At 36.6% G+C, this 27,552-nt stretch overlaps 1 protein-coding gene across 9 annotated transcripts in view; it reads left to right on the top strand.

Moving 5' to 3' along the window:
- Positions 1 to 27,552, top strand: part of NCOA6 (nuclear receptor coactivator 6) — a 104,364-nt gene that overhangs the window by 27,279 nt on the left and 49,533 nt on the right. For all 9 annotated transcript variants that reach the window (XM_045980349.1, XM_045980355.1, XM_045980354.1 and 6 more), the window contains 2 exons: positions 17,168 to 17,270; positions 23,869 to 24,150. In XM_045980349.1, coding sequence (XP_045836305.1) covers positions 23,916 to 24,150 — 235 coding nt within the window. In that variant the 5' untranslated portion in view covers positions 17,168 to 17,270; positions 23,869 to 23,915. The remainder of the gene's footprint in view (positions 1 to 17,167; positions 17,271 to 23,868; positions 24,151 to 27,552) is intronic.

The following is a 27,552-nucleotide window of genomic DNA, read 5'->3' as shown; positions in this document are numbered from 1 at the left end:
TGAAAAAAATTTAAAAAATAAAATTAATATATGAAAATCCATTGCATTTTTGTACACAAATAATGAAGTAGCAGAAAGAGAAGTTAAGAAAACAATCCCACTTACAGTTTTACCAAAAAGGATAAAATACCTAGGAGTAAACTTAACCAAGAAGGTGAAAGACCTGTATTCTGAAAACTAGAAAACACTGATGAAAGAAATTGAAGATGACACAAACAAATGGAAAGATATTCCGTGCTCATGTATTGGGAGAACCAGTGTTAAAATGTCCATACTACCTGAAGCAATATACAGATTTCGTGCATCCCTAGCAAAACAGCACCATTTTTCACAGAACTAGAACAAATAATCCTAAAATGTGTATGGAACTACAAAAGACTCTGAAGAGCCAAAGCAGTCTTGAAAAAGAAGAATAAAACTTGAGGTATCCCAATCCGGATTTCAAGATATACTGTGAAGCTGTAGTAATCAAAATAGTGTGGTACTGGCAGAAAAGTAGACACATAAAATAATAGAATAGAGAGCCCATAAATAAACCCACACTTATGTGGTCAATTAATCTATGGCATAGGAGGCAAGAATATGCGATGGAAAAAAGTCCCTTCAACAAATTGTGGTAGGAAGACTGGATAGCTATATGCAAAAGAATGAAACTGGACCACTTTCTTTCACCATACACAAGAATAAACTCAAAAATGGATTAAAGACCTAACTGTGAGACCTGAAACCAAAAAAATGCTAGAAGAGAGTACAGGCAGTAATTTCTTTGACATCAGCTGTGGCGGTGTTTTCCTAGATAATGTCTCCTGAGGCAAGGGAAACAAAAGCAAAAATAAACTATTAGGATAAACTGTTACCAAAATACAAAGCTCCTGCACAGCGAAGGAAAAAATTAACAAAAAGACAGCCACTGAATGGGAGAAGATAATACAAACAACATATCTGATAAGAGGTTAGTATCCAAAATGTATAAAGAATTTACACAACTCAACACAAAAAAACCCCAATAATCCAGTTTAAATAAGGGCAGAAGTCATGAACAGATATTTCTGCAAAGAAGATATCCCCATGGCCAACAGACACATGAAAAGATGCTCAACATCACTCATTATCAGGCAAACACAAATCAACCACAATGAGATACCACCTCTCACCAGTCAGAATGGCTAAAAACAAAACACAAGAAACAAGTATTGGCAAGGATGTGGAGAAAAAGGAACCCTCTTGCACTAATGGTGGAAATGAAAACTGGTGCATCCATCTTGGAAAATTAAAAACAGAATTAGTATATGATCTAGTAATTCCACTACCGGGTATTTACCAAAGAATATGAAAACACTAATTCTAAAAGATATGTGCACCCCTGTGTTTGTTGTAGCATTATTTACAATAGCTAGATTATGGAAGCAGCCCAAGTATCCATCAATAGATGAATGGATAGGGGCACCTAGGTTGCACAGTCAGTTAAAGCCTCTGACTCTTGGTTCCGACTCAGGTCATGATCTCAGGGTGATGAGATCGAGCCCTGTGTCGGGCTCTGCTTGGCGTAGAGTCTGTTTAAGAATCTCTCTCCCGGGGTTAGTGGGGTTATGGACATTGGGGAGGGTATGTGCTATGGTGAGTGCTGTGAAGTGTGTAAACCTGGCGATTCACAGACCTGTACCCCTGGGGATAAAAATACATTATATGTTTATAAAAAAATAAAAAATGAATAAAAATTTTAAAAAATAAATAAATAGAAGAATCTCTCTCCCTCTCCCTGTTGCCCCTCCCTCTGGCTCTCTCGCTCTCTTTGTTTTTCTCTCTCAAATAAATCTTTTAAAAAAGTAGATGAATGGGTAAAGAAGATGTGATCTATATACACAACAATATTTTCCATAAAAAATGAAATTTTGACATTTGCAACAATATGGATAGATCTAGAGGGTACAGTGCTAAGTGAAATAAATCAGAGAAAAAACAAATACCATATGGTTTCACTCAAATGTGGAATTTAAGAAACAAAACAAATGAACAAAGGAAAAAGACAAACAGACTCTTAAATGTAGAAAATGTACTGGTAGTCACGGGGATGGGGTGGGGGGGATGGATAGATGGCTGAAATAAGTGAAGGAGATTAAGAATACACTTATTTTGATGAGCACTAAGTAATGTAGAGAATTAATGAATCACTATATTGTACACTTGAAACTAATATAACATTGTATGTTAATTATACTGGGATAAAAATAAAAGAATGATAAAATGTTAAAGATTAGGAAAAATATATATCAAGAACTCATACATGGGACGCCTGGGTGGCTCAGTCGGTTAAGCTGCTGCCTTCGGCTCAGATCATGATCCCGGCCCCGCATGGGGCTCCTTGCTCAGTGGGGAACCTGCTTCTCTCTCTGCCTGCTTGTGCGCTCTCGCTCTCTCTCTCTCTGACAAATAAATAAATAAATAAAATCTTAAAAATAAAAAGAACTCATATAACTCAATAATTGTCAAATATCCCAATTTTAAAAAGTTGGCAAAGAATTTGAATAGATATTTCTCCCAAACAAATCATGCCAGTGTCAAATAAATATGAAAAAATGCTCAACACCATTTGGCACTAGGGAAATGTAAATCAAAATCACAACGAGATACTATTTCATACCCACCAGTATGGCTATAATCAGAAAGGTACTAACAAGTGTTGGTGAGGATGCAGAGAATTTGGAACCCTTGTACACTGCTGGTCGGAACATAAAATGGTGTAACTGCTTTGTAAAACAGTTTGGCAATTCCTCAAAAGGTTAAACATAGAACATATGACCCAGTAGTTTCACTCCTAGGGGGGTGTGTATGTGTATATATACATACATACCCAAGAGAAATGAAAACATCCACAGAAAAACTTGCATATGGGGGCACCTGGGTGGCTCAGTTGGGTAAGTGACTGCCTTCGGCTTGGGTCATGATCCTAAGGTCCTGGGATCAAGCCCCATTTTGGGCTCCCTGCTCAGTGGGGAGTCTGCTTCTACCTCTGCCTCTGCCTGCTGCTCCCCCTGCTTGGGCTCTCTCTGTCAAATAAATAAATAAAATCTTTTAAAAAACGAACTTGTATACAAATATTCATAGCAACATTATTCATAATAGTGAAAAGTGGAGGCAAACCAAATGTCTATCAACTGATAAATGAATGGAAATGTAAATCTGATATTTTTTGGTGAGGAGTATTGTTTGGTAATTTAAGTAACTGTTACTTGCTACAACACTTGAAAATACTATTGCTAAGTGAAAGAAGCTAGTCACAAAATACCAGTTATTATATCGTTTCTATTTTATGAGATATGTAGAACAGACAAATGCATCTTGACCCTAGACTAAAACTCTTTACCCTATTATAGGTGGATTTATCCCATTAAATTAACAGCAGAATTGTTGAGCATATTAACATATTAGTTGATAGTACTCAGATGAAGATGATGATTAGTAATAGTTCATCTTTATTCATATTTTATAGATCTTTTCAATAATTATTTTATAAAAAGTAGCATTTATTCAGTACTATTCAATAAAAAAGCAGCATTGAATAAATTAAAAAGTAATATGGAAATAAAATCAATCACAATACTAAGTAATTGATATAGTTAATTGTCAAGGATAAGGAGCATAATATTCCATTCCTTAATAAGGTGATTAAGATAGTATTAGTGTTATGAGTTAGGGATAGGGTTAGTGTTAACCATCATGCAAAATGGCTGTGAGGGAGTAGACATGGTAGGTGGCCAATCTCTGATGACTATGTAATGAGAGTAGGGATGATCTTGTACCTTTATAGACACTTCCTGGGTGTTGGGTATCAAAGGCCCAGAATTCACACTCTTTATTTGTGCTCAGAGTTTATCTTCCTATAGAGGCTATGAAGCTGAGTAGGAAAAACACATTTAGCCCTGTGGTTAGAAGGGAATTGAAGGCTGTTAAGTAACTGAACATTTGATAGACTTTTAAAGTAGAGTGGAAGGCAGTAAGAGGTAGCAGAATTCTACCTGAACAATTCGAAGTTTACTGTATGATTAAAAAAAAATAACATTGGTGCTAATCATATTTATAACAATTTTTTAGACTTAGCCCTATGTTTAATCCCTTCTCAAGGTCTTTGCTTTTGGTTATCATTCAGATAATATTTTTATGAAAAGTACTAGATGAAAATATCTTTATATTAATTTCACACTGAATGATGTCTTGGTCAGGGAGAGGGCAGAATTACTATGTCACATTATTTTCCACTTCTTTTCTATTTTGCCATTGTATTCTGGTCGTACAAAGAAATCTAAGGCCAACTTGATTTCTGGTTCTCTATGACTTCTCTTTTTCTTTGTCAGTTGATTGTGGGGTGTTTTCTTTATTCTCAAAATCTAAAAGTTTCACCAGAAAAAATCTAGTTGTCACTATCTTTTCAGTAATTTTGCCTCTTTTTTTTTTTTTTTTTTTAAATTCAGTTAGCCAATATAAGTACCTCATTAGTTTCTGATGTAGTGTTCAGTGACTCATTAGTTGCCTGGTATTTTGTGAGCTCTTTTGAGCTAGAGATGTAGAACATTCTTTGACTTAAGAAAGTATTCATTTTCTTTTTTAAAAACCTTTGATTATTGGGGCTCCTGGCTGGCTCAGTGGGTAGAGCATGCGACTGGATCTCAGGTTGTGAGTTCAGACCCCATGCTGGGCATGGAGCCTACTTAACAAAAACACAAAATCAAAAAACCAACAACTTTGATTATGGTTTCTGTTCATTTGTTTCAGAGATAACTATTAGTTGAAAGTTATTTCTCTCTTCTCTCCTTATCAGTCTTCTCTCATTGTTTCCATTACTTTGTCCTTTCCATCTCTATTATGGAAATTTCTCAAATTTGTCATCCCCATACATCTAATTAAGTATTCTTTTTTTTTTTTTAAAGATTTTATTTATTTGACAGACAGAGATCACAAGTAGGCAGAGAGGCAGGCAGAGAGAGAGGAGGAAGGAGGCTCCCTGCTGAGCAGAGAGCCCGATGCGGGGCTCGATCCAAGGACCCTAAGATCATGACCTGAGCCGAAGGCAGAGGCTTAACACACTGAGCCACCCAGGCGCCCCTCTAATTAAGTATTCTACTCTTCAAAACTTCTAGGAAAGATTTGAAATCTGAGTTGGCATATTTACTTTTTAAATTATTTTTCCTTTGCTTTTTTCCCCTCTCTTACTTCCAATTTTGCATTTCAACTACTTCTTTTCATTCCTGTCCATGGACTTTGATTTCTCACTTCAATGTTTTATCAGATTTGTTGAGAATAATGTAGTTGATGTCTGAAATTTAACCTGTTCCTCCTTACATAGTCATTTTCTGAATTACAAATGCAGAGTTTCTCTTTTGCTGTGGAATGTCACGTCTCCTCAGTTACTGTTCCTTGAAAAGGGAGAGGGGTATATAGGTCTAGCACCTACCAAATAAACAGGATAGATAGGTACCTCACTGGCTATTTGTTGGTACTGTAAATTGTCCTTTCAGATGTTAAGCTAAAGGACTAATTGGTGCCCATAGTTTTGGAATACTTGGTGTGTCTAGCAGTCATTAACGTGCCTCCTACTTGATTGAGGGGACAGGGCTAAAGGGGGACAAGGGGGATCACAGGCATGGGTAATTTGACTTTGGAAAAGAATTTTTTTTGAGAATTTGAAGCCTAAGCTACAAATACCTGTGGTTCCTGAATGTAATGCTCCTGGGGCTTATGCTTGCTCACGTCTTCTGTGTCTGTCTTCAAATTCCAAGATGTGTGTACTACTTTGTGTATTATAGAACCTGTAGTAGAGAGGGGAAGCCATGGGCATGTAATAGTGCTGACTATTCTAAATGGGTCTGTCATGGTAGGGTGGTACATATCACCTCTGCCATTGCTGGCTCTGGAGAGCTTTTTTTTTTTTTTTTTTTAAAGAGATTTATTTATTTGAGAGCCAGAGAGAGTGAGCACAGGGGGCGGGGTGGGGCAGAGGGAGAGGGAGGGAGAGAATCCCAAGCGGATTCTGTGCTGAGCAAGGAGCAGATGCAGGGCTCGATCTCACGACCCTGAGATTAGGACCTGAGCTGAAACCAAGAGTCAGACACTCAGCTGACTGAGCCACCTAGGTACCTCTGGAAAAAGCTGTTTTAGAGCAGTAGTTGGAGGAGGTGGTGCCACATGTGGGCGTTAGAAATCTGTTACCTGCCTACCTAGCTCTTTTGTCGTATTTCAAGCCCCATTCCTGCTTTGGGCAGGAAAGTAATGTTTGAGTCCCACAGTTCTTTGAGCTGCACAATCCTAATTTCCAGCATTGTTAGTATCTTTGACTGTCTTTGTTTCCTTAAGTACAGCAGTGAAAATACCAATGAAAAATTAGGGTGGAGGCAATGATAGAGAGGAACCAGGTGTTGTTAGGTAGCCTCTGTTTTAATTTACAGCTTGGATTACATTTTTGAAAGGAGGAAGGCGAGAGAATAGATTTGGAAAATGTTGGGCCATTGTTTTCTAAATGACAACATGGAAGCTAAGAAGAGTTTAAGGGACTCCAAGGTCATGGAAGGGACATAGAAAAGAGACTCCAAGGACATAGAAAAAAGCTGAAATGGAATACAGGGTGGTATAGTTCACTTTTAGATTCTATTTAGTGTTTTATTTGATTTTCTCACAAATAATTTGGTCTGTATTATATTAAAAAACAAATTTAAAGAAACAATCAAATTTTATAATAAGCCAAACAAGGAAAAGCTTTCATTTCTTCACTTTCGTGGAGCAAATTCTTTTTTTTTTTTTTTTTTTTAGATTTTTATTTATCATGGAGCAAATTCTTAAGCTACATTCCCCACCTGACTTAGTTTCTTCATATAAGGTAAATTAAATAATGTCTGAAAAGTGTGGTTCTAGACTTTGGCCTCATATTAGAATCATCTGGGTAGTGAGTGTTTCAGTGCCCAGAGCTCAGGCCACAGTGCAGACCTAGTATGACTAAGGCAATATTTTTAAAGTTTCCCAAATAATTATAATTTGTAGCCAGAGTTGAGAACTACTCAAGTTCTTTCAAAGCATATACTCATTTGATCTCAAATATTCTGACTTCAGTCATTTTAGAGTAGTTGAGACACTTCTAATTAGTGAGTATTGGCCTGAAATAAATGAGATCACTTGGTTCTGATATTTCTGCCAGTTGTGCACTATGAGTAGGGTAGAGTCGCCCTGGTAAGAAGAGAGTTTGGTATATGGTGGAAGAAACACTGAACTTGAGGTTAAAAGACAAGACTCATGGGGCTGGATCCCAGAACCTGAGATCATGACCTGAGCCGAAGTCAGACCCCTATTTTTGTTTTTTAAGATTTTTTTTAGCATTGTTTGCTCCAAGTCTTTGAAAAATGCCAGTGGAATTTTGATCAGAATGGCATTGAAAGAAAGTATAGATTGCTCTAGGCATTATAGACGTTTTAACAAGGTTTATTTTTCTGATCCATTAGCATGGAATGATCTTCCCATCTTTTTGTGTCTTCTTTTATTTCTTTCATGAGTGTTCTGTAGTTCCTGGAGTATATTCCCAGGTGTGTTATGGTTCTTGGTGCTATAGTAAATGGAATCGATTCTCTAACTTCCCTTTCTTTATTTTCATTGTTAGTGTATAAGAAAGCAACTGATTTCTGTACATTGACTTTGTATCCTGCCACATTACTGAATTGCTGTATGAGTTCTTGTAGTTTGGGGATGGAGTCTTTTGGGTTTTCCATATAAAGAATCATGTCATCTGCGAAGAGAGAGAGTTTGACTTCTTCATTGCCAATTTGGATACCTTTTATTTCTCTTTGTTGTCTGATTGCTGTTGCTAGGACTTCTAATACTATGTTGAACAAGAGTGGTGAAAGTGGGCATCCTTGTCGTGTTCCTTATCTCAACGGGAAGGCTATGAGCTTTTTCCCATTGAAGATATTTGCTGTGTGTTTTTCATAGATAGACTTTAAGAAGTTGAAGAATGTTCCCTCTATCCCTATACTTTGAAGCGTTTTAATCAGGAATGGATGCTGGATTTTGTAAAATGCTTTTTCGGCATCAATTGAGAGGACCATGTGGTTCTTCTCTCTTTTCTTATTGATTTGTTCTATCACATTGATTGACTTGCGAATGTTGAACCATCCTTGAAACCCAGGGATAAATCCCACCTGGTCATGGTGGATAATCTTTTTAATGTGCTGTTGGATCCTACTAGCTAGGATCTTGTTGAGAATCTTAGCATCCATATTCATCAGGGATATTGGTCTGAAATTCTCCTTTTTGGTGGGGTCTTTGCCTGGTGGGGGATCAGGGTAATGCTGGCTTCATAAAAAGAGTCTGGAAGTTTTCCTTCTACTTCAATTTTTTTGAAACAGCTTCAGGAGAATAGGTGTTATTTCTTATTTGAAAGTTTGGTAGAATTCCCCAGGGAATCCGTCAGGTCCTGGGCTCTTGTTTTTGGGAGGTTTTTGATCACTGCTTCAATCTTGTTACTAGATATCGGTCTATTCAGGTTGTCAATTTCTTCCTGGTTCAATTTTGGAAGTTTATAGTTTTCCAGGAATGCATCCATTTCGTCTAGGTTGCCAACTTACTGGCATATAACTGTTGATAATAATTTCTGGTGATTGTTTCTATTTCCTTGGTGTTAGTTGTGATCTCTCCCTTTTCATTCATAATTTTATGAATTTGGGCCTTCTCTCCTTTTGGATTAGTTTGGCCAATGGTTTATCGATCTTACTGATTCTTTCAAAAAAAAAAAACCAACTTCTGGTTTCATTGATGCATCCTACTGTATCTCTAGTTTCTATCTCATTGATCTCTGCTCTAATCTTGATTATTTTCCCTTCTTGTGTGTAGAGTTGGCTTAATTTGTTGTTGATTCTCCAGTTCTTTAAGGTGTAGAGATAGCTGGTGTATTCTGGATTTTTCTGGGTTTTTTTGAGGGAGGGTTGGATGGCTATGTATTTCCCCCTTAGGACTGCCTTTGCTATATCCTATAGGTTTTGGACCAAAGTGTCTTCATTCTCATTGGTTTCCGTGAATTATTTAAGTTCTTCTTTGATTTCCTGGTTGATCCAAGCATTCTTAAGCAAGGTGGTCTTTAGCTTCCAGGTGTTTGAATTCCTTCCAAACTTTTCCTTGTGGTTGAGCTCCAGTTTCAAAGCATTGCGATCTGAGAATATGCAGGGAATAATCTCAATCTTTTGGTATTGGTTGAGCCCTGATTTGTTACCCAGTATGTGGTCTGTTCTGGAGAAGATTCCATGTGCACTCAAGGAGAATGAGTATTCTGTTGTTTTAGGGTGGAATGTTCTGTACATATCTATGAGGTCCATCTGGTCCAATGTGTCATTCAATGGCCTTGTTTCTTTATTGATTTTCTGCTTGAATGATGATCTGTCTGTTAGTGAGAGTGGCGTGTTAAGATCTCCTACTGTTAATGTATTCATATCAGTATGACTCTTTATCTTGATTAACAGTTTCTTATGTAATTGGCTGCTCCCGTATTGGGGGCATAAATATTTACAGTTGTTAGATCTTCTTGGTGTATTGTCCCTTTAAGAATTATGTAGTGTCCTTCTGTATCTCTGACTACAGTCTTTAGTTTAAAATCTAATTTATCTGATATGAGAATTGCTACCCCAGCCTTCTTTTGAGGCCCATTGGCATGAAAGATGCTTTTCCATCCCTTCACTTTCAGTCTGGATGTATCCTTAGGTTCAAAATGGGTCTCTTATAGACAACATATGGATGGGTCCTGTCATTTTATCCAATCTGCAACCCTGTGTCGTTTTATGGGCGCATTTAGGCCATTCACATTGAGAGTGATTATTGAAAGATATGTTTTTATTGACATCGTGTTACCTGTGAAGTCTTTTGTTTCTATAGATTGTCTCCATATATTTCTGTTCAATGATATTCTTGGTTTTTTTTCCTCTTTTATAGAACCCCCCTTAATATTTCTTGCAGTGCCGGCTTGGTGATCACATACCTTCCCGATCTTGGAAGCTCTTTGTCTCTCCATCCATTTTGAATGTCAGTCTTGCTGGATAAAGTATTCTTGGCTGCATGTTCTTCTCATTTAGTGCCCTGAATACATCTTGCCAGTCATTTCTGGCTTGCCAGGTTTCTGTGGACAGGTCTGACGTTATTCTGATGGGCTTTCCTCTGTATGTAAGGAATTTCTTCCCCCTAGCTGCTTTCAAGAGCTCCTGTCTAAAATTATGATTCATCATTTTCACAATCAGATGTCTCGAGGTCTTTCTAGATTCTGTGATCTTGGGGGGAGACCTTTCTGCCTCTAGTACACGAACACTGGTTCCATTCGCCAGATTGGGAAAATTTTCATGGAGAATTTGTTCAACTATATCTTCTAGTCCTCTTTCTCCTCCCACTCAGGGATTCCAGTAATTATTTATTAGCGCCCACATGCACATGCCCATGTGGGGGAAGGGGCAGAGGAAGAGAATCTCAACCAGACTCCTGGCCAAGTGGGGAGCCCAACAAGGAGAGCCTAACAGGGCGAGCCCAACAAGGGGCTCAATCTTATGACCCTGAGATCATGATCTGAGCCGAAACCAAGAGCTGGAGGCTAAACCGATCTGAGCCACCCAGGCTCCTCAGACCCAAGAATGTTTTTAAGAATATTTTAATATCTTCTAGTACTTCACATTCAGTTTTTCCCACTATCTAAAAAAAGATTTTATGGCTGTTTTCTTCAAAGTGGGTCTAAGTAACATTCATGGATCGCATTTGTTGGTTTTATTTCTGAAGTCTTTTAATTGAGAACTGTATCTTCCCCCTCTCTCTTCCCTTAAGATTTTGGTTTGGAAGAGACCAGATCAGTTTGGTTGTAGTAAGTCCCACATTCTAGATCTGGTTATTTCTTCATGTAATAGAATACTTCTTGCGATTGTTCTTGTTGCTCTTTCTCCTAATTTCCTATAAAGGAGAAATTAGGTTTAAAGATGTGTTTAGACCTAGGTTAGGCATTTTGGGTAATGATAAATTGTAGATGATGACTGGCACTTCAGTTACATCACATCAGGAGGCATAAATAAAAGGTCTCACTCTAATTGTTACTGAGTTTGATCACCAGGTTAAGCTGGTGACTATCGGATCTTTCTTTCCCTTGTAAAGTATTTGTTTTCCGTTTGCAATTAGGAAGTAATCTGTGGAATAATCCTATAGCACCATGGGAATCTTCTGTTTCCCAGCAATTTTCACAAGATGATTTTTAGCACCCCTTGATCATCCTTGCCTGAATGAATCACTTATTTCATTGGAGGTTGCACAATGATGATTTTTTTTTTAAAGATTTTATTTATTTATTTGACAGAGATCACAAGTAGGCAGAGAGGCAGGCAGAGAGAGGAGGAAGCAGGCTCCCCGCTGAGCAGAGACCCTGATGTGGGGCTCGATCCCAGGACCCTGGGATCATGACCTGAGCCAAAAGCAGACACTTAACTAGCTGAGCCACCCAGGCACCCCCACAATGATGATTTTAAAAATTCTTTCCTTCTGCATTTATTAACTAGCATTCTAACGTAAAGGAGAGCTTTCCCTTTCTACCAAGGATGAACCTTTCTTAAGAGAAGTAAATTCTTTGCTTCATTCTTTTTCTTTATCGGTCTTCAGAGTAAGGAGTTGATGTCATAGTTACTCCTAATGGTGACTTCCTGAGAAATTTTTTTTTAATTCTTTGAGCTATCTGTTACTATGTATTTGTGGATTTTTGTTTATTCATGATATTACCATGATTTTTAGTCATTCTTTTTAGTTCTTAAATTATCTCAAATTTGCTGGTAGAAACCCCTTAAAACTGGCTTCTGGGTCCTTGTGACATGCTCCCCATTGGTCTGAGTGCTTCTTTGCCTTCTGGTACAACATGATTTTTTAAAATTTACATGAAGATAATATTTTCTATTTTTTAAATATTTCTTTCTAGCCTTTTTTTTTTAAGGATTTTGTTCATTTGTGTGAGAGAGAGAAAGAGAGAACACAAGCAGAGGGAGGGATAGAGGGAGAAGCAGGCTCACCATTCAGCAAGGAGCCCGATGTGGAACTTGACCCCAGCACCCTGGGATCATGATCTGAGCCAAAGGCAGACGCTTAACCTACTGAACTACCCAGGCATCCCTAGAGTATTTTGTTTTGATACTAACATATAAAAATATTTTTCTCCTCTTTTCTTGTCAGAAGTAGCATACTATAGTCAATGTTTTACTCCTTGTTTTTTTCTTCTCTCAACAATGTATCTTGGAGATTATTCCATATCAGTGCATAGAGAGCATCTTTATTCTTGCTGCATTTCCTTTTTATTAGATGTACTATAATTTAATCAGGTGGACATTTGGGTAATTTCCTATCTTGCTATTGCAAACAATGCTTTAGTGAATAATCTTGTATATATGTCATCTACTGTGGGAACAGGTGTACCTGTTGGATTGGATCACTACCTAGAAGTGAGATTGTTGTGTTATGGTATATATAATTATAATGTTGATAGATAATACCTAATTGCTGATGTTAGACTACCACTAGCAATGAATGAGAGTTTTTTTTCCCTATAATCTTGTCAGAAGAGTGCATTATTAGGTTTTTGGATTTTTGTAATCTGGTGAGTGAAAAAAATTTTTCTTATGTGTGAGGTTGAATATTTTTTCATATGTTTAAAGTTCATTTGTATTTCCTTTTCTGTGAATTTTATGATCATATTCTGTGTCCATTTTTGGACCCAACACTATGTCCAAATTACTTTTCTCTTTATTTTATGTATCTATATATGCACGCATGCATGCACACACATGCACGCGCACACACACACATACACACACAAACCTATGTTTTTTCTTTTTTTTTTTTTAAAGATTTTTTTTTTATTTATTTCTTTGACAGAGAGAGAGATCACAAGCAGGCAGAGAGGCAGGCAGAGAGAGAGGAGGAAGCAGGCTCCCTGCTGAGCAGCGAGCCCGATGCGGGGCTCGATCCCAGGACCCTGAGATCATGACCTGAGCCGAAGGCAGCGGCTTAATCCACTGAGCCACCCAGGCACCCCCCTATGTTTTTTTCTATAGTACGTTTATATATGGGAGATTTGTTCTTTCTTCAGTGATACGGTTGCTAATATTTTTTTTTACTTTGTCATTTTGTTTGTTGGGGTTTTTGTTTTGCTTATGGTGTTTTTTGTTTTGCAGAATTCTTTGATTTCTATTTATTCCAATTTACCAGTTTTTTAAATGGCTTTGAATTTTGAGTCATGGTTAGAAAATCCTTACCAACTCCAGGGTTATATATTTCTTCTGTATTTTCTTCTAATACTTGTAGGGTTTGTTACATTGAAGTTTTGGGTCCATTTGAAGTTCTGTTGATATGAGGTGTAGCTCTAATTTTGTTTTTTCCCTAGGTGGCTACCTGCTCCCATTTAGTGAAAAAATCAAATTTTTCCACCTTTATGAGACATTAAAATTCCATATCCATTTTCATCAGTTTGGGGGATTTTAGTCTTCTATTGGTCTCCCATTAGTTTATGTGCCAATATTACAGAGTTTTAATTATTGAGGCATTCATTGTGTTTGATATCTGATAGGATTTACCCTTTCACTACTCTTATTTTTCAGAGTTTTTTTTTACTCTTTTTCTTTCCATATGAATTTTAAAGTCAACTTGTCCATTTAAAAAAAATAAGTTAGCATTTTTTATTGGGATTATTACATTCTAAATTATGGTGAATTGCTGTTTAGAAGTCTTTTGTTCTAGGAATTTGGTATGTCATTCCATTTGTTCAAGTCTTTTTTATATTTGGATCTTTCATTAGTGTGTTAAAAATTTCATCTTGTAGGGGCGCCTGGGTGGCTCAGTGGGTTGGGCCTCTGCCTTCAGCTCAGGTCATAAATAAAATCTTTAAAAAAATTTTTCATCTTGTAGTTCTGCATTTTCTTTTTAGTTTATTCCTAAATATTTTTTGTTGCTGTTATTAATTAGATTTTCCCCCACCTACTGGTGATCGATTGCATATGTAATAAAAACTGTTGCTTTCTGTATATTTTGTACCATTCTACTTTACTGAATTTTCTTATTTTTCTTGGTTGATTTTCTAAGATGTTTGAGAATACAAATATATATCATCTGCTAATAGTGATAGTTCTACACTCTTATTCCCATTGTTTTTACTATTACTAGTCTTGTTTCATTTCACTGATTTTATACTTTTGGCATAGTGTTTAATAACACATAATGGATATCTGTCTTCCCAACTTTTCCCCATTAAGCAAGCTGCTGACTTCAGGGCTAAAAAGATATTTTGTCATGCTAAGGAAGTATTTGTATATTCCTATTTGATTTCTTTAAAAAAATTATTTTAGAGAGAGTGAGCATGTATGTGATCTGGGGGAAGGGGCAGAGGGATAAGGAGGAAGAATCCCCTAGCAGACTCCCTGCTGAGTGTGGACACAGGGCTCATTCCCAGGACCCTGAGATCATAACCTGAGCCAAAATCGAGTTAGCCATCCAACCAGCTGAGCCACCCAGGTGCCCCTATTTGATTTTTTCTTTTTTTTAAATCAGGAAGTGTTGAATTTTGTCAGGTGACTTTTAATATCTGTGGAGATGATCATATGCCTTTTTCCCTTAGTTTCCTCATAGTGATCCTTCCTTGCATTCCTAGACCAAACTCCACATAATTTTGATGCATTATTCTTCTAATGTATTGTTGTATTCTATTTAAAGTTTGATTTAGAATCTTGCATCAATATAAGAGAGATTGATCTGTAGCTTTCTGCCTGCAGTTGTATCAGCTTTTTATTTTTTGAAGATTTTATTTATTTATCTGAGAGAGAGAGGGTGTGTGAGCAGGGAGCAGAGGGAGAAGCAGGTTCCTTGTGAGCAGGGAACCTGACATGAGGCTCTATCCCAGGCCCCTGGGATCACAACCTGAGCAGAAGGCAGATACTTAACTGACCCACTCAGGCACCCCTGTATCAGCTTTTGATACTCATGTTATATTTGCTTCATAAAAAGATTTAGGAAGTTTTCTGTTTTCTTTTTGTATGCTCTGGAATAGTTTCAGATCACTAGACTTACCTGCTCTTTCAAGGGTTAATATTTCATTAAATCTGTGTGTGGTGCTTTTGGGGGGCATACCATATTTACATAGATAAATTGAGCAAAAGCTTGAAGAAAATAGTCTCTAAGGTCCTTTTAATTTCCTTTGTTTTTGTGGTTACTTATCTCATATTTTATATATTTGGACTTTCTCCCTTTTTACTTACTAGATTAGCTAGTGGTTTAATTATTTTATTGATTTTCCTCCAATGTACCAGTTGTTGGATTGATTTATTCTGCTGTTTTTCTATTTTCTGCTTTTATCTGTGTTTAATTCCTTCATTTTTTAAAAAAAGATTTTATTTATTTATTTGACAGACAGAGATCACAAGTAGGCAGAGAGGCAGGCAGAGAGAAAGGAAGGGAAGCAGGCTCACCGCTGAGCAGAGAGCCCAATGCGGGACTGGATCCCAGGACCCCAGGATCATGACCCAAGCCAAAGGCAGAGGCTTTAACCCACTGAGCCACCCAGGTGCCCTAATTCCTTCATTTTGATTTCTTTCAGTTCACCTTCCTGGTTTTTTCCCTGACTTTTTGAGTCAGATATAGAGTCAGATTTCTTTCTTTCTTTCTTTCTTTTTTTTTTTCCCTTTTCCCTGATGCGTAGGTATTTATGGCTGTGAATTTTCTTCTTTACTGGTTCATCTATATTCTTTAGGTTCTAATATGTCTCATTTTCCTTATTTAGACATTTTCTAGAAATGTTACAGTATTGATTTCATTTTTAACCAAAGTCCAAGGGTTTTGTTGTTGTTTTGAAGGCCTTCATTGCTTTATTTTATTTTAAGTTTATAATTTCATTAAGTGCATTGTCATCAGGATATTATCCCACTGTTACTTTTGGATTTATCAAGGTTTTTTTTTTTTTTTAATTCTAGTATAGTTAGCATACAGTGTTATATTTATTTCAGGTATACAATGTAGTGGTTCAGCAATTCCATGTGTTACTCAGTGCTCATCAAGATAAGTGTACTTTTAATCCCCTACTCTATAGGGATTTTCTTTGGCCTCTCTTAAGGTCAGTTTTTGTTAACGTTCCATGGAGACTTAAAAAGATGGCTTTTTCTTAAAATAAAAAATAATTAAGACATAGTTTTTTTTCTTTAATAATTATTAATATGTAATACATATATCCATTTAAAATTTTGAGATTATAAAGTCAATATTTGGTGATAATGTAAAACCATAACACCCAAGTCGAAGATGTTGTAGACTGATATTATCTTAAGTGAGAATTTTTTCTGAAGCATGACAAAGTTAGGCAGTGTCCATGCAAAATTCTTATATATACCATAAAGAATACTTAGAAAAACAAAATTTAATGAAAAATAAAATGTATAGATATTATGTATAAAATAGTAAAAAAAAACTTAAATCTATACTTAATGGAGTTTAAGATGAATTTTGAAATTATGTTAGAACAAGTGAGTCTTATATTTAGTGTGTATACAAAATATTTTGGTTTTGGCTCCAAGTAGCTGCAAAACAGTGTGACAGATGCTATCAATTCATTTTAATTTGACAGATATAAAAATGGAAGTAAAAGGAGGAGGGCTCTAAGGCTTTGTGTCCCAGTTTCATAATTCTTAAGTAAAGCTTGTATATGTCCCTGAGTTCTGCTTCCATACTCTTTGAGATGCTTGTTGAATAGTGGTTTAATCTCAGAAAAAAGATATATTTTGTAGACTTAATGAAAACTCTGTTTTAATATCCTCTGAATGGGGCGCCTGGGTGGCTCAGTGGGTTAAAGCCTCTGCCTTCGGCTCAGGTCATGATCCCAGGGTCCTGGGATCCAGCCCCGCATCAGGCTCTCTCTGCTCAGTGGGGAGCCTGCTTCCCCCTCTCTCTCTCTGCCTGCCTCTCTGCCTACTTGTGATCTCTGTCTGTCAAATAAATAAATAAAAAATCTTTAATATCCTCTGAAGATGTGTAAGTTGACTTGATGATAACTTGTGATATTTGTATTGACTTCTGTTACAAAGATGTCACTTCTGAAATTTCTAATTTCTGTATAATACTGAAACTTCATTTTCTCTCTCTCACTCTTTTTTAGAATTTTTATTTGGCCGCTGCCTTGAAATACCAACCCTAAAAATGCCAGCTTGTTTGGACTTAGAAGATGACATGGATAAATGATAAAAGTTAAAGACCTTTTGGTGAGTGAAATCTTATGTAAAAGAGTGGTTAAGGTTCAGCTTATTTCCATACGACAGAATGACTCTACCAAAGTTACACTGCAAATAAAAAACTGTTTCCTTCATCGTCTGGCATTTTGTCAAAGGAGAAAATGGTCCTTCAGCCATTTAATAGGAGGCATCTTCATGTTTAATGAAGCCCAAAACTCACTAAGTTTGAGGTTTGAGTACCTTCTGTTCCTCTGGGGTTGAAACCTTGATCTCTTTTTCTTTCTCTTAGCCCACAGATCTCTCAGGAGGCACATCATAATTTTTTTTTTTAAAGATTTTTTATTTGTGAGTGAGAGAGTACAAGTGGGTAGGGCAGAGGGAGAAAGAATCTCAAGCAGACCCCACACTAAGTGAGGAGTCCCATGCAGGGCTTGATCTCATGACCCTGAGATCGTGACCTGAGGCAAAATCAAGAGTCAGACACTACTGATGGAGCCACCCAGGCATCCTGGCACATCACAACATTTAAATGCATTTTAAATATCTGGTCTCCTTTAGCACTATACCAATCCCAGCATAGTTTACCCAGACCTAGTGTTGGACTAGTCAGTTATGTGAGTCATAGAAATTGAAAAGTGGTGCCTGAGCCTTATATAGTTAAATGTTTCATTTAGCCTGCAGAGTATTTTCCAAAAATGTAAAACTGTTTTAAAATCTGGAGACTTCACTGAATAGATTTTAGTCTTTTCCTAAAATTCAGAACATCTACTAGTGCTGGGCCTGGCACAACACCTCCTAGTCTTCCAAAAAGAAAGTAATAAGCTGGAAGAGAGCAATGACTACTTAGCATAGATGATATGTGAATTTTCTGTTGGCCAGATCATTCATACAGTATGTGCAAATGCATTTATTGTTTAGTGTTCTTCTCTTATTTTATCTGCCTGACCCTGTGAGTATGTGAGTTTGTGATTTCTGATATAGATCATCTTTTGTTCAGATGACAGCCAAGTTGATCATCTGAATGGCGTGACAGTCTTTTCTCATTATTCATTTACCTACACCAGTCCTTTCTCTTCAGATTTAAATGTAAATCTGGTGCATATTAGCTGGTTATATGTATAATACATATGATATATAAATTTATATACTTATAAGTAATATAAACTTATACATTTACAAATGTATATGTTTAAGTATATTTATTTATTTTTAATCCTACTGTGATTTGGAAGATGTTCATAAGTAAGCTTCTAAGCCTTCCTGATGTCTGGTAGAGTTTTACCTTGGAGCAGTACTGTGTTGTGGGTATGCTTGCTTTTTTCTTTTCTTTCTTTCTTTCTTTTTTTTTTTTAATTTTTATTATGAACAATTTCAAACATTTTATAAAATTATATTACAAACAAAAGTATTAAGAACATCTGTATACCCATCATTTAACCTTTATTAACTTTTTGCCATATTTGCTTAATCTATTTTTTCCCCTCAATATTTTATTTTATTTTTTTAAGATTTTATTTATTTGAGAGAGAAAGAGTGAGAATGAGTAAGAGAGCAGGAGGAGGAGCAGAGGGAGAGGGACAAGCAGGCTCCCTGCTAAACATGGATCCAGACATGGGGCTCCATCCAGGACCCTGAGAGCATGACCTGAGCTGAAGTCAGACACGTAACTGATGGAGCCACCCAGATGCCCTCCCCCTCAATTATTTTAAACTAAATTATAAGCATATGACATATTACCCCCCAGAGTGCTTCAGTATGCATCTCTTAAACAGTAAAAACATTGTCCATAACACCATTATTGTCACACCTAACAAAATTAGCAGTAATTCCCCAGGGTGCCTAGGTGGCTGTGTCAGTTAAGTATCTGAGTCTTGATTTCAGCTCAGGTCATAATCTCAGTGTTGAGAGATTGAGTCCTTTGTCAGGCACTGTGCTCAGTGGGGAGTGTACTTGAGATTCTTTCTCTTTACCTTTCCCTTTGCCACTCCCCCTGCACTTGTGCTCTCTCTCTCTCTCAAAGTGAATGGATGGATGGATGGATGGATGAATCTTTTTTATTTTTATTTATTTTTTAGATTTTATCCATTTATTTGACAGATAGAGATCACAAGCAGGCAGAGAAGCAGGCAGAGAGAGAGGAGAGGAGGCAGGCTCCCCACCGAGCAGAGAGCCCGATGCAGGGCTTGATCCCAGGACCCTGGGACCACGACCCGAGCCGAAGGCAGAGGCTTTAACCCACTGAGCCACCCAGGTGCCCCTATTTATTTTATTTTTTTAAAGATTTTATTTATTTATTTGACAGAGAGAGAGATCACAAGTAGGCAGAGAGGCAGGCAGAGAGAAAGGAAGGGAAGCAGACTCCCTGCTGAGCAGAGAGCCCAATGTGGGGCTGGATCCCAGGACTCCGGGATCATGACCTGAGCTGAGGGCAGAGGCTCAGAGGGCTGAGCCACCCAGGCACCCAGAATGAATCTTTTTAAAAAAACAGCAGTAATTCCCTAATTCTTTTAAAAATGTGCTTGACTTTTTTTTTTTTTTTGAAGATTTTATTTATTTATTTATTTGGCAGACAGAGATCGCAAGTACGCAGAGAGGCAGGCACAGAGAGAAGGAGAAGCAGGCTCCCTGCTGAGCAGAGAGCCTGTGGCGAGGCTCAATCCCAGGACCTTGAGACTGTGACCGGAGCCAAAGGCAGAGGCTTAACCCACTGAGCCACCCAGGCGTCCCAACATCTTTTTTTTTTCAAACCAAGACCTAATAAAGGACCATACACTGCTTTTTGATTTTTAAGTCTTTTAAATCTCTTTTAACATAGAATAAGTTCACCCACATTTTTCTTCTTTCATGACCACTTACTTACTGAAGAGGCCAAGCCCATTATGCTCTAGAAATCCTACCCTCTAGATTTGTCTGAATACTTCTTCACAGTGTTATTTAAGTTATTGTCTCTCTCCTACTTAAAGACTTGTTAGAGTCAGGTTAAACATTTTTGGAAGGAATATTTCTTTCTTTCTGTTTTTTTTTTTTTGTTTTTTTTTTTTTTTTTTAGATTTTATTTATTTGAGAGAAAGTAAGCATGGGGGGCTGGTCAGAGGGAGAAGCAGACTCTCCGCTGATCAAAGAGCCTGATGGGAGACTTAGTCCTGGGACTCCAGGATCAAGACCTGAGCCCAAGGCAGTTGCTTAACAAACTGAGCCTCCCAGATGCCCCTGCAGGAATATTTCCTAGGTAATACTGTGCAATTAATATTGTACATAGTTTCTGGGGTTTTTTCTGTTAGTGATGTGGTTTGGTCATTGTGTTTAGGTGATGACAGCCAGAACCTCCCACTGTGAAGTTAGTTTTCCCTTTGCCAAGCAGCAAATCTCTAGAATGATACTTTGACATCATGTGAATATCCAGTTAGTTCTCTGTCAATGTTTCACATGTTGTTTTTACTCTTATTAATGATCCTTTTCTGAATTACTTTATTAGGGATCACAAAATTGTGATTTTTCTAATGCCATTTTTATATTTAAGTTCGCATTCTTTTATAAAAAAGAGCTTTCCTTTATCAACTGGAGCTGTTTGGCTATCCTGAAATATTACCCTGAAATGATTTAGTTTGGGAATCTACTTCATTCTGCCTTGGAAAGGTAGAATAAATAATATGCTTGCTTTTTAAATTTCTTCTGGATATCACATCTATTCTTAGGTTCTTTATAAAAGATTAAAAGACCTCCAGTTAGAAGTGAAACCAGTAGATAATCTGGAAACTTATTATGTGGCAAGTGAGCAAATTCACTGGTGGTTAATCTTAACAAACCCAGAGAGGTAGCACATGGCTCTCTTGTAAGTGAGCAGATGAGTTTCAAACTAGTCAACTGTAATCTGTTTTCTCTCCCAAGAGCAGGGCACTGAACTGAACTGCATTTTACTTGAAGGTTGGTTAATTATTTTGATTATAAATCTTTTGTTAAAGTCTAGATTTTAAGTGGACAGTATGTCAGTGAATATCTTATCTGGAAGACGCTTCTTTAAAAAGTTTTTGGAGAGGAGACCAGCAATTTTTTTCATACTGACTTTTAATTACTTTGCTTTTTTAAACATCTGTGTTGTGCCCATAGTACTTTTAAACTGATAGTTCCTGAATTTGGATTAACTGATTTGTTGTGAATGCCAGTAAATGGTTTTCCACATCCAGATTTGCCAGCTTTCATGGCATGACCAATGCCCTCTTTGGAAGACTATCAAGGAGTTTTAGTTGGTGTCCTTACTTCCAGTTAAAGATTCTTCTGGAAACATATCTTAAATTTGAAATCCTCTTTTTGTAGTCATTCCAGTTATGGAATAGCTATTAAATTGCTCAAGTATTTCAGGCAGTCTCAGCAATCAGTCTTTTTCTTCATAAGCAGCAGCTTCTAAGCCTTAAAATCTTGTTTATTTACCTTTAAAGTTCTTTAAAATCTGTAAAGTACAGATGGCAGTTGATAAAGGGAATGGTATGTATAAGGGGTTTTCTGAATGCTGTTGTTTCTTAACCACCCAAAACACACTATTCCTTTGTAATAGTCACAGTACTAGAAAAGGATATAATTGAGAAACTATAAGGTGCTCTGCTCAAATATAAAAGGGTTTCTTTTTTTTCTTTCATATTTACTTAAAACAGGAATTTCCCCCTAAGATTTAGCTTAAATTGGTTTTGGGAAAGTTTTGGCTCTCAAGAAGTTTAAATGACTATTTAAAAAAGAAAAAAGACGTAAACAGTTTTTAAAAGTTGATACTTTTTTTCCATTTGTACTGGTAATATAACCATATTATAGCATATTTAGTTTTGCATGTCCCCAGTGACTTCTAGCATATTTGGAAAATAGGAAAAGATAATTAACTAGTGATCTTACCAACCTACCACAATCAAACCTTTTGCATTTTAATGGATTTCTTTTCAGCCCTTTTTTCTTATCCATCTTTAAAAAATATATAGTTGTAATTATAGTTAATGTAAAGAATGTTTTTAAATTAGAAGAGTTATGTGAAGTTCTTATGCTTCCATGTCATCCTCACTTACCAGAGATGCTAAAAAATTAATGTTCACTCACTTTTGGGTTAAGAATATGATCTTCAGTTCCAAAGCTAATGGAGGAAATGGCCACAGGGTGTGAACTTTAGTATGGTACTCTTTGGTAGACAGCATAACTGAAAATAGCAGATAATGGGATTTCTCTAGATCTAAAAGTTAAAAAGTAATTTAATTCTGTCCTAGATGCAGTTGTTTCCCTCCATAAACATGTTAACCACTTATTTTCCTTTCCTAAAATATTTTAAAATATTTTTGTTTGTTTTGTTCCTGAGTTATTATTTTTAGCCATAGTACTATTAATAACCCTTAAAAGTTATTTTATTTAATTTTTTAAAAGATTTTATTTATTTAGGGGCACCTGGGGTGGCTCAGTGGGTTAAAGCCTCTGCCTTCAGCTCAGGTCATGATCCCAGGGTCCTGGGATCGAGCCCCACATTGGGCTCCCTGCTCCCTAGGAAGCCTGCTTCTCCCTCTCCCATCCCCCACCTTGTGTTCCCTCTCTCGCTGTCTCTCTCTCTCTGTCAAATAAATAAATCTTAAAAAAAAAAAGATTTTATTTATTTATTTGACAGAGAGAGACATAACGAGAGAGGGAACACAAGCAGGGGGAGTGGGAGAGGGAGAAAGCAGGCTTCCTACAGAGCAGGGAGCCCGATGTGGGGCTCGATCCCAGGACCCTGGGATCATAACCTGAGCCGAAGGCAGACACTTAATGACTGAGCCATCCAGGCTCCCCTAAAAGTTATTTTAAAGTGTCCTCAAGACTTTAGGATTTTTGGTAGTCCTCTGGATGTTTTTAGTTGGATCAGGTTGTGCTTTTCAGATTAGAGAAAGAGAATGGCTCTAAAAACATTGGCTCCATTGAAACTTTTCTCAGGACAGGAATAAGGGGAGTCTTGGGGAGCCCTTTGCTCTCTGGGGTCATTTAAAAGTTTATATAAATTAATTCTTGGGGTGCCTGGGTGGCTCAGACCGTTACGCATCTGTCTTTGGCTCAGGTCATGATCTCAGGGTCCTGGAATCGAGCCTAGCTTCAGCCTCCCTGCTCAACTGGGAATCTGCTTCTCTCTCCCCACTCCTGCTCTCTCTCTCTCCATCTCTCACTCTCACTCTCTCAAATAACTAAATAAAATCTGTTTTTAAAATTCTCAAAATATAACTTGTTTTATTTTCTTGTGATATTTTGTTCCCTCCTCCCCATATTATAGGCCTACCAAATAGTAACCTATGACATAATAGACATAAACATTATAATAAAAGGAACTTTCTTTAAAACTGCTAAATTTTTATTTCAGGTATTTTTTTAAAGATTATTTATTTATTTATTTTTGAGAGAGAAGGAGAGAGAGCAAGCACAAGCAGACTCCCTGCTGAGTACGAGCCCTATTTTTAAGAGTTAATTATTATAGAATATCTTAATTTATCCTCTCTGTAATTTCTTAATTTTTTATATGTGTTTTCTTATTACTTGGCAAATAAATTACAGTTCTCATAGAACAGTGGATTATACATTGTTGATTCTATAATTATGCATTGAAATGCCCTTTTTCTATCTTCTTTTTTTAAAGGTTTTCTTATTCTCTATTTGGCATATGCTACTGGAATAATATTCACCATGGTTTTGGATGACCTTCCAAACTTAGAAGACATCTATACTTCCTTGTGTTCATCAACAATGGAAGACTCAGAGATGGATTTTGATTCTGGATTAGAAGATGATGACACAAAAAGTGATAGTATTTTGGAGGAGTCCACAATCTTTGTGGCCTTCAAAGGAAATATAGATGACAAAGACTTCAAATGGAAATTGGACACAATATTGGAGAATGTGCCCAATTTGTTACACATGGGTAATTTGCTTTATTATTTTCTTCTCTTTGTTATTCTTTTTTTAAAGTGTTTGCTCCTCCATGATTATCTTGAGTTTTATGGAGTAAAACTGCTATACTGGAATGAAAAGCCGATTTTAAGTGCAGGATTTTAAGTAACATATAACATTATATTTGTTTCAGATATTCAACATACCATTCCATATTTGTACATATTATGAAATGATCGCCACAATAAATCTAGTAACATCTGTCACCATACATAGTTATAATTCTATTTTCTTGTGATGACAACTTTTAAGATATACTCTCTTAGCAATTACAAATATGGAATAAAGTATTGTTAATCATACTCACTATGCTGTACATTACATCCCTGTGACAATAACTGGAACTTTGTACCTTTTGACCCCCTTCACCCATTTTACCCACTCCCCTCACCTCCCCGACCTCTGTCAACCACCAGTCTGTTCCCTGTATCTATGAGCTTGGTGTTTTTTGTTTTTGTTTTGTTCTGTTTTTTAAGATTCCACATGTCAGTGAGATGATACTGTATTTGTCTTTGTCTGCTTATTTCACTTAGCATAATGCCCTGAGGGTTCATCCATGTTTGTTTTAAATGGCAAGATTCTTATTTATGGCTGAATAATAGTCCATTTTCTATGTATACATCACATTTTCTTTGTTCATTGATCCATCCACAGACACTTAAGTTGTTTCCATATCTTTGTTTTTATAAATAATGCTGCAGTGAACATGGGGCTGCAGATGTCTTTTTGTTATTTTTGTTTTCTTCAGATAAATATTCAGAAGTAGTATTGCTGGATCATGTGATAGTTTTATTTTTAATTTTTTTAGGAACCTCCATACTGTTTTCCAGAGTAGCAGCACTAGTTTGCATTCTCACCAAAACTCTTTCTCTTCAACCTCACCGACACTTGTTTTGTTTGTTGGTCACTAATAGCCATTCCAACAGATATGAGGTGATATCTCATTGTGGTTCTGATTTGCATTTCCCTGATGATAAGTGATGTTGGTCACCTTCCCTGTACCTGTTAGTCATCTGTATGTATTCTTTGGGAAGAAAGTCTATTCAAATCGTCTGCCCATTTTGTAATTAGATTCTTTGGGGTTTTGCTATCAAGTTGCCTGATTTCTTTAAATATTTTGGATACTAATTCCTTATCAGATACATGATTTGCTAATATTTTCTCCCATTCAGTAGGTTGTCTTTTCATTTTGTTAATGGTTTTCTTTGCTCAGCAGAAGCTTTTTAGTTTGATGTCGTTCCACTTTGTTTTTGTTTCTGTTTCCTTTGCTTTTTTGTGTGCCATTGAAAAAAATTGCCACGACCAATGTCAAGGTACTTATCACCTATGCTTTCTTCTAGTTTAATGTTTCAGATTTTATATCAAGTCTTTAATCCGTTTTGAGTTAACTTTTGTGTATGGTGTAAAGGTAGTGGTCCAGTTTCATTCCTTTGCAAATGACTGTCTAGTTTTCCCAGCAACACTTATTGAAGAGACTGTCCTTTCCCCATTGTGTATTCATGGCTCCTTTGTTGTAAATTAATTGACCGTATACATATGGGTTTATTTCTGGGCTCTCTGTTTTGTCCCATCGATCTGTGTGTTTTTATGCCAATACTATACTATTTTGATTACTATAACTTTGTAATATAGCTTGAAATCAGAGAGCTAGAATTTTTTTTTTTAACAGAAATGCTATTGTGTTTCTTTTAACTACATGGAGAAACTGAACATAAGATACTGCTTAACATAGTGATCCTTAAATTATCTGCTCTAGTGGATAGGAGTTAATTCTCAAGATTCATTTATTGTTTTTCACTCTCTGATCTTCAGTTTCCCTTCCTTCCTTCAATACTGGAATTTGAAGCCCCATAAAGCTTAGAAAGATCTTTTACTTTGTGTTTCTACTTAAAATGTATGTGAAATATGTTTTCTTAAAATTTTAGATCAGAGGTTACCAATTGGCAGGATCCAGCCTGCAACCATGTGTTACGGCTCTACCTTAGTTTCTGTTTGCTTAATGTTTGAATTTCATTACCATTGCTTTTTAAATTGAAATATTTTACATACAAATATAGACAACTTTGGATTTAGCTCCAAAAATGGAAAGATCTGATAACATTGAACTCTCTTTCCCTGATGGTGATGAGAAGCAGCTGCTATTGGGGGCAGGCCCACAACTCACACTGCTCCCCTCTGGCCTCTTCATACATTTAGATTACCTGTCTCGGTCTTGTGGGCATTCGTGTTTTTGAATTTAGGTTTAGATATTCTGCATCATTTTGGTTAGCACAGTTTAACCCACTCTAATCAGGCCTAGTACAAACCCTAGATTTTATTCCTTCCTTCCTTCCTCTTTCTTTCTTGAGAGAGAGAGAGAGAAGAATGGAGGGTGAGGGAGAGGAAGAAAGGATCTCAAGCCGACTACGCCCAGCATAGAACCAACATGAAAAAAAAAAAAAAAAAATAGAACCCAACATGGGGCTCATTCTCACCACCTGAGATCACCACCTTCACTTAAACCAAAAGCTGGACACTTAACTGACTCCACCACCAGGCACCCCTGGATTTTATCCTTTTATCACAAATCCTGAGGTGATCAATTGCTGATTGACTTTTCTGGCTTGGTGGGGTTTTTTTTTCTTCCTTTGAGATTTGATGTCAAGAGGAAGCCTGTCATTTTCTCAACAGCTTTTTTCCTTTCTGTGTGAAGCGTGGTATTAGAGAATTTAATGTGTTAAAAGTTGCAGTTATCCCCATCATTGTCATCATAATCATGGTCACAATATAATATAAGAGCTTTTCCAGGCTACAGCAGCACAGATGTAATTAAATCTATATTATAATCATAATATATCATATTACACAGAGATAAGAGTGTCAATGAGCATGAATTTGTTCTTTGCACACATTTTTTCTTGGCTTAGATTGCTGAATCAGGGGCTCTTGGCTAGCTCAGTTGGTAGAGCTTTTGACTCTTGATCTCTGGGTTGTGAGTTCAAGCCCCACAGTGGGGCTTTAATTTTACATTAAAAAAATAAAATAAAACATACATAGCTAGATAGCTGAATCAGTTTATGGCTTTCAAATAAATTACCAAACCCAGATTTATGATGTTATCACCATATATTAGATTGTATTTTTGGTCCAAAAGTATTTTTAGTCAAATCTTTTCAAATATGATGGAAGTTTAAAAAATGTCTGATAAAATATAATCACGTTATAGGCAAGGAGTTTTTTGGTAACCGTATCACAAAGAGATAATACCATAAGCAAATTTGATGTTTGTCTGGACTTTGTATAAGATTCTAGTATTCCTTAGATTGGGAGGAAGCCCTATAGCATCTGTACTCTGTGTAACCAGGATCCCTAGCTTCCTGTGTTTTGCTATTTG

Source organism: Meles meles, chromosome 16 (genome assembly GCF_922984935.1).
Source record: "Meles meles chromosome 16, mMelMel3.1 paternal haplotype, whole genome shotgun sequence".
In the NCBI taxonomy this organism is placed as follows: domain Eukaryota; kingdom Metazoa; phylum Chordata; class Mammalia; order Carnivora; family Mustelidae; genus Meles; species Meles meles.
The sequence above is the reverse complement of the archived record's forward strand: the minus strand, read 5'-3'. Positions and strand labels throughout refer to the sequence as shown.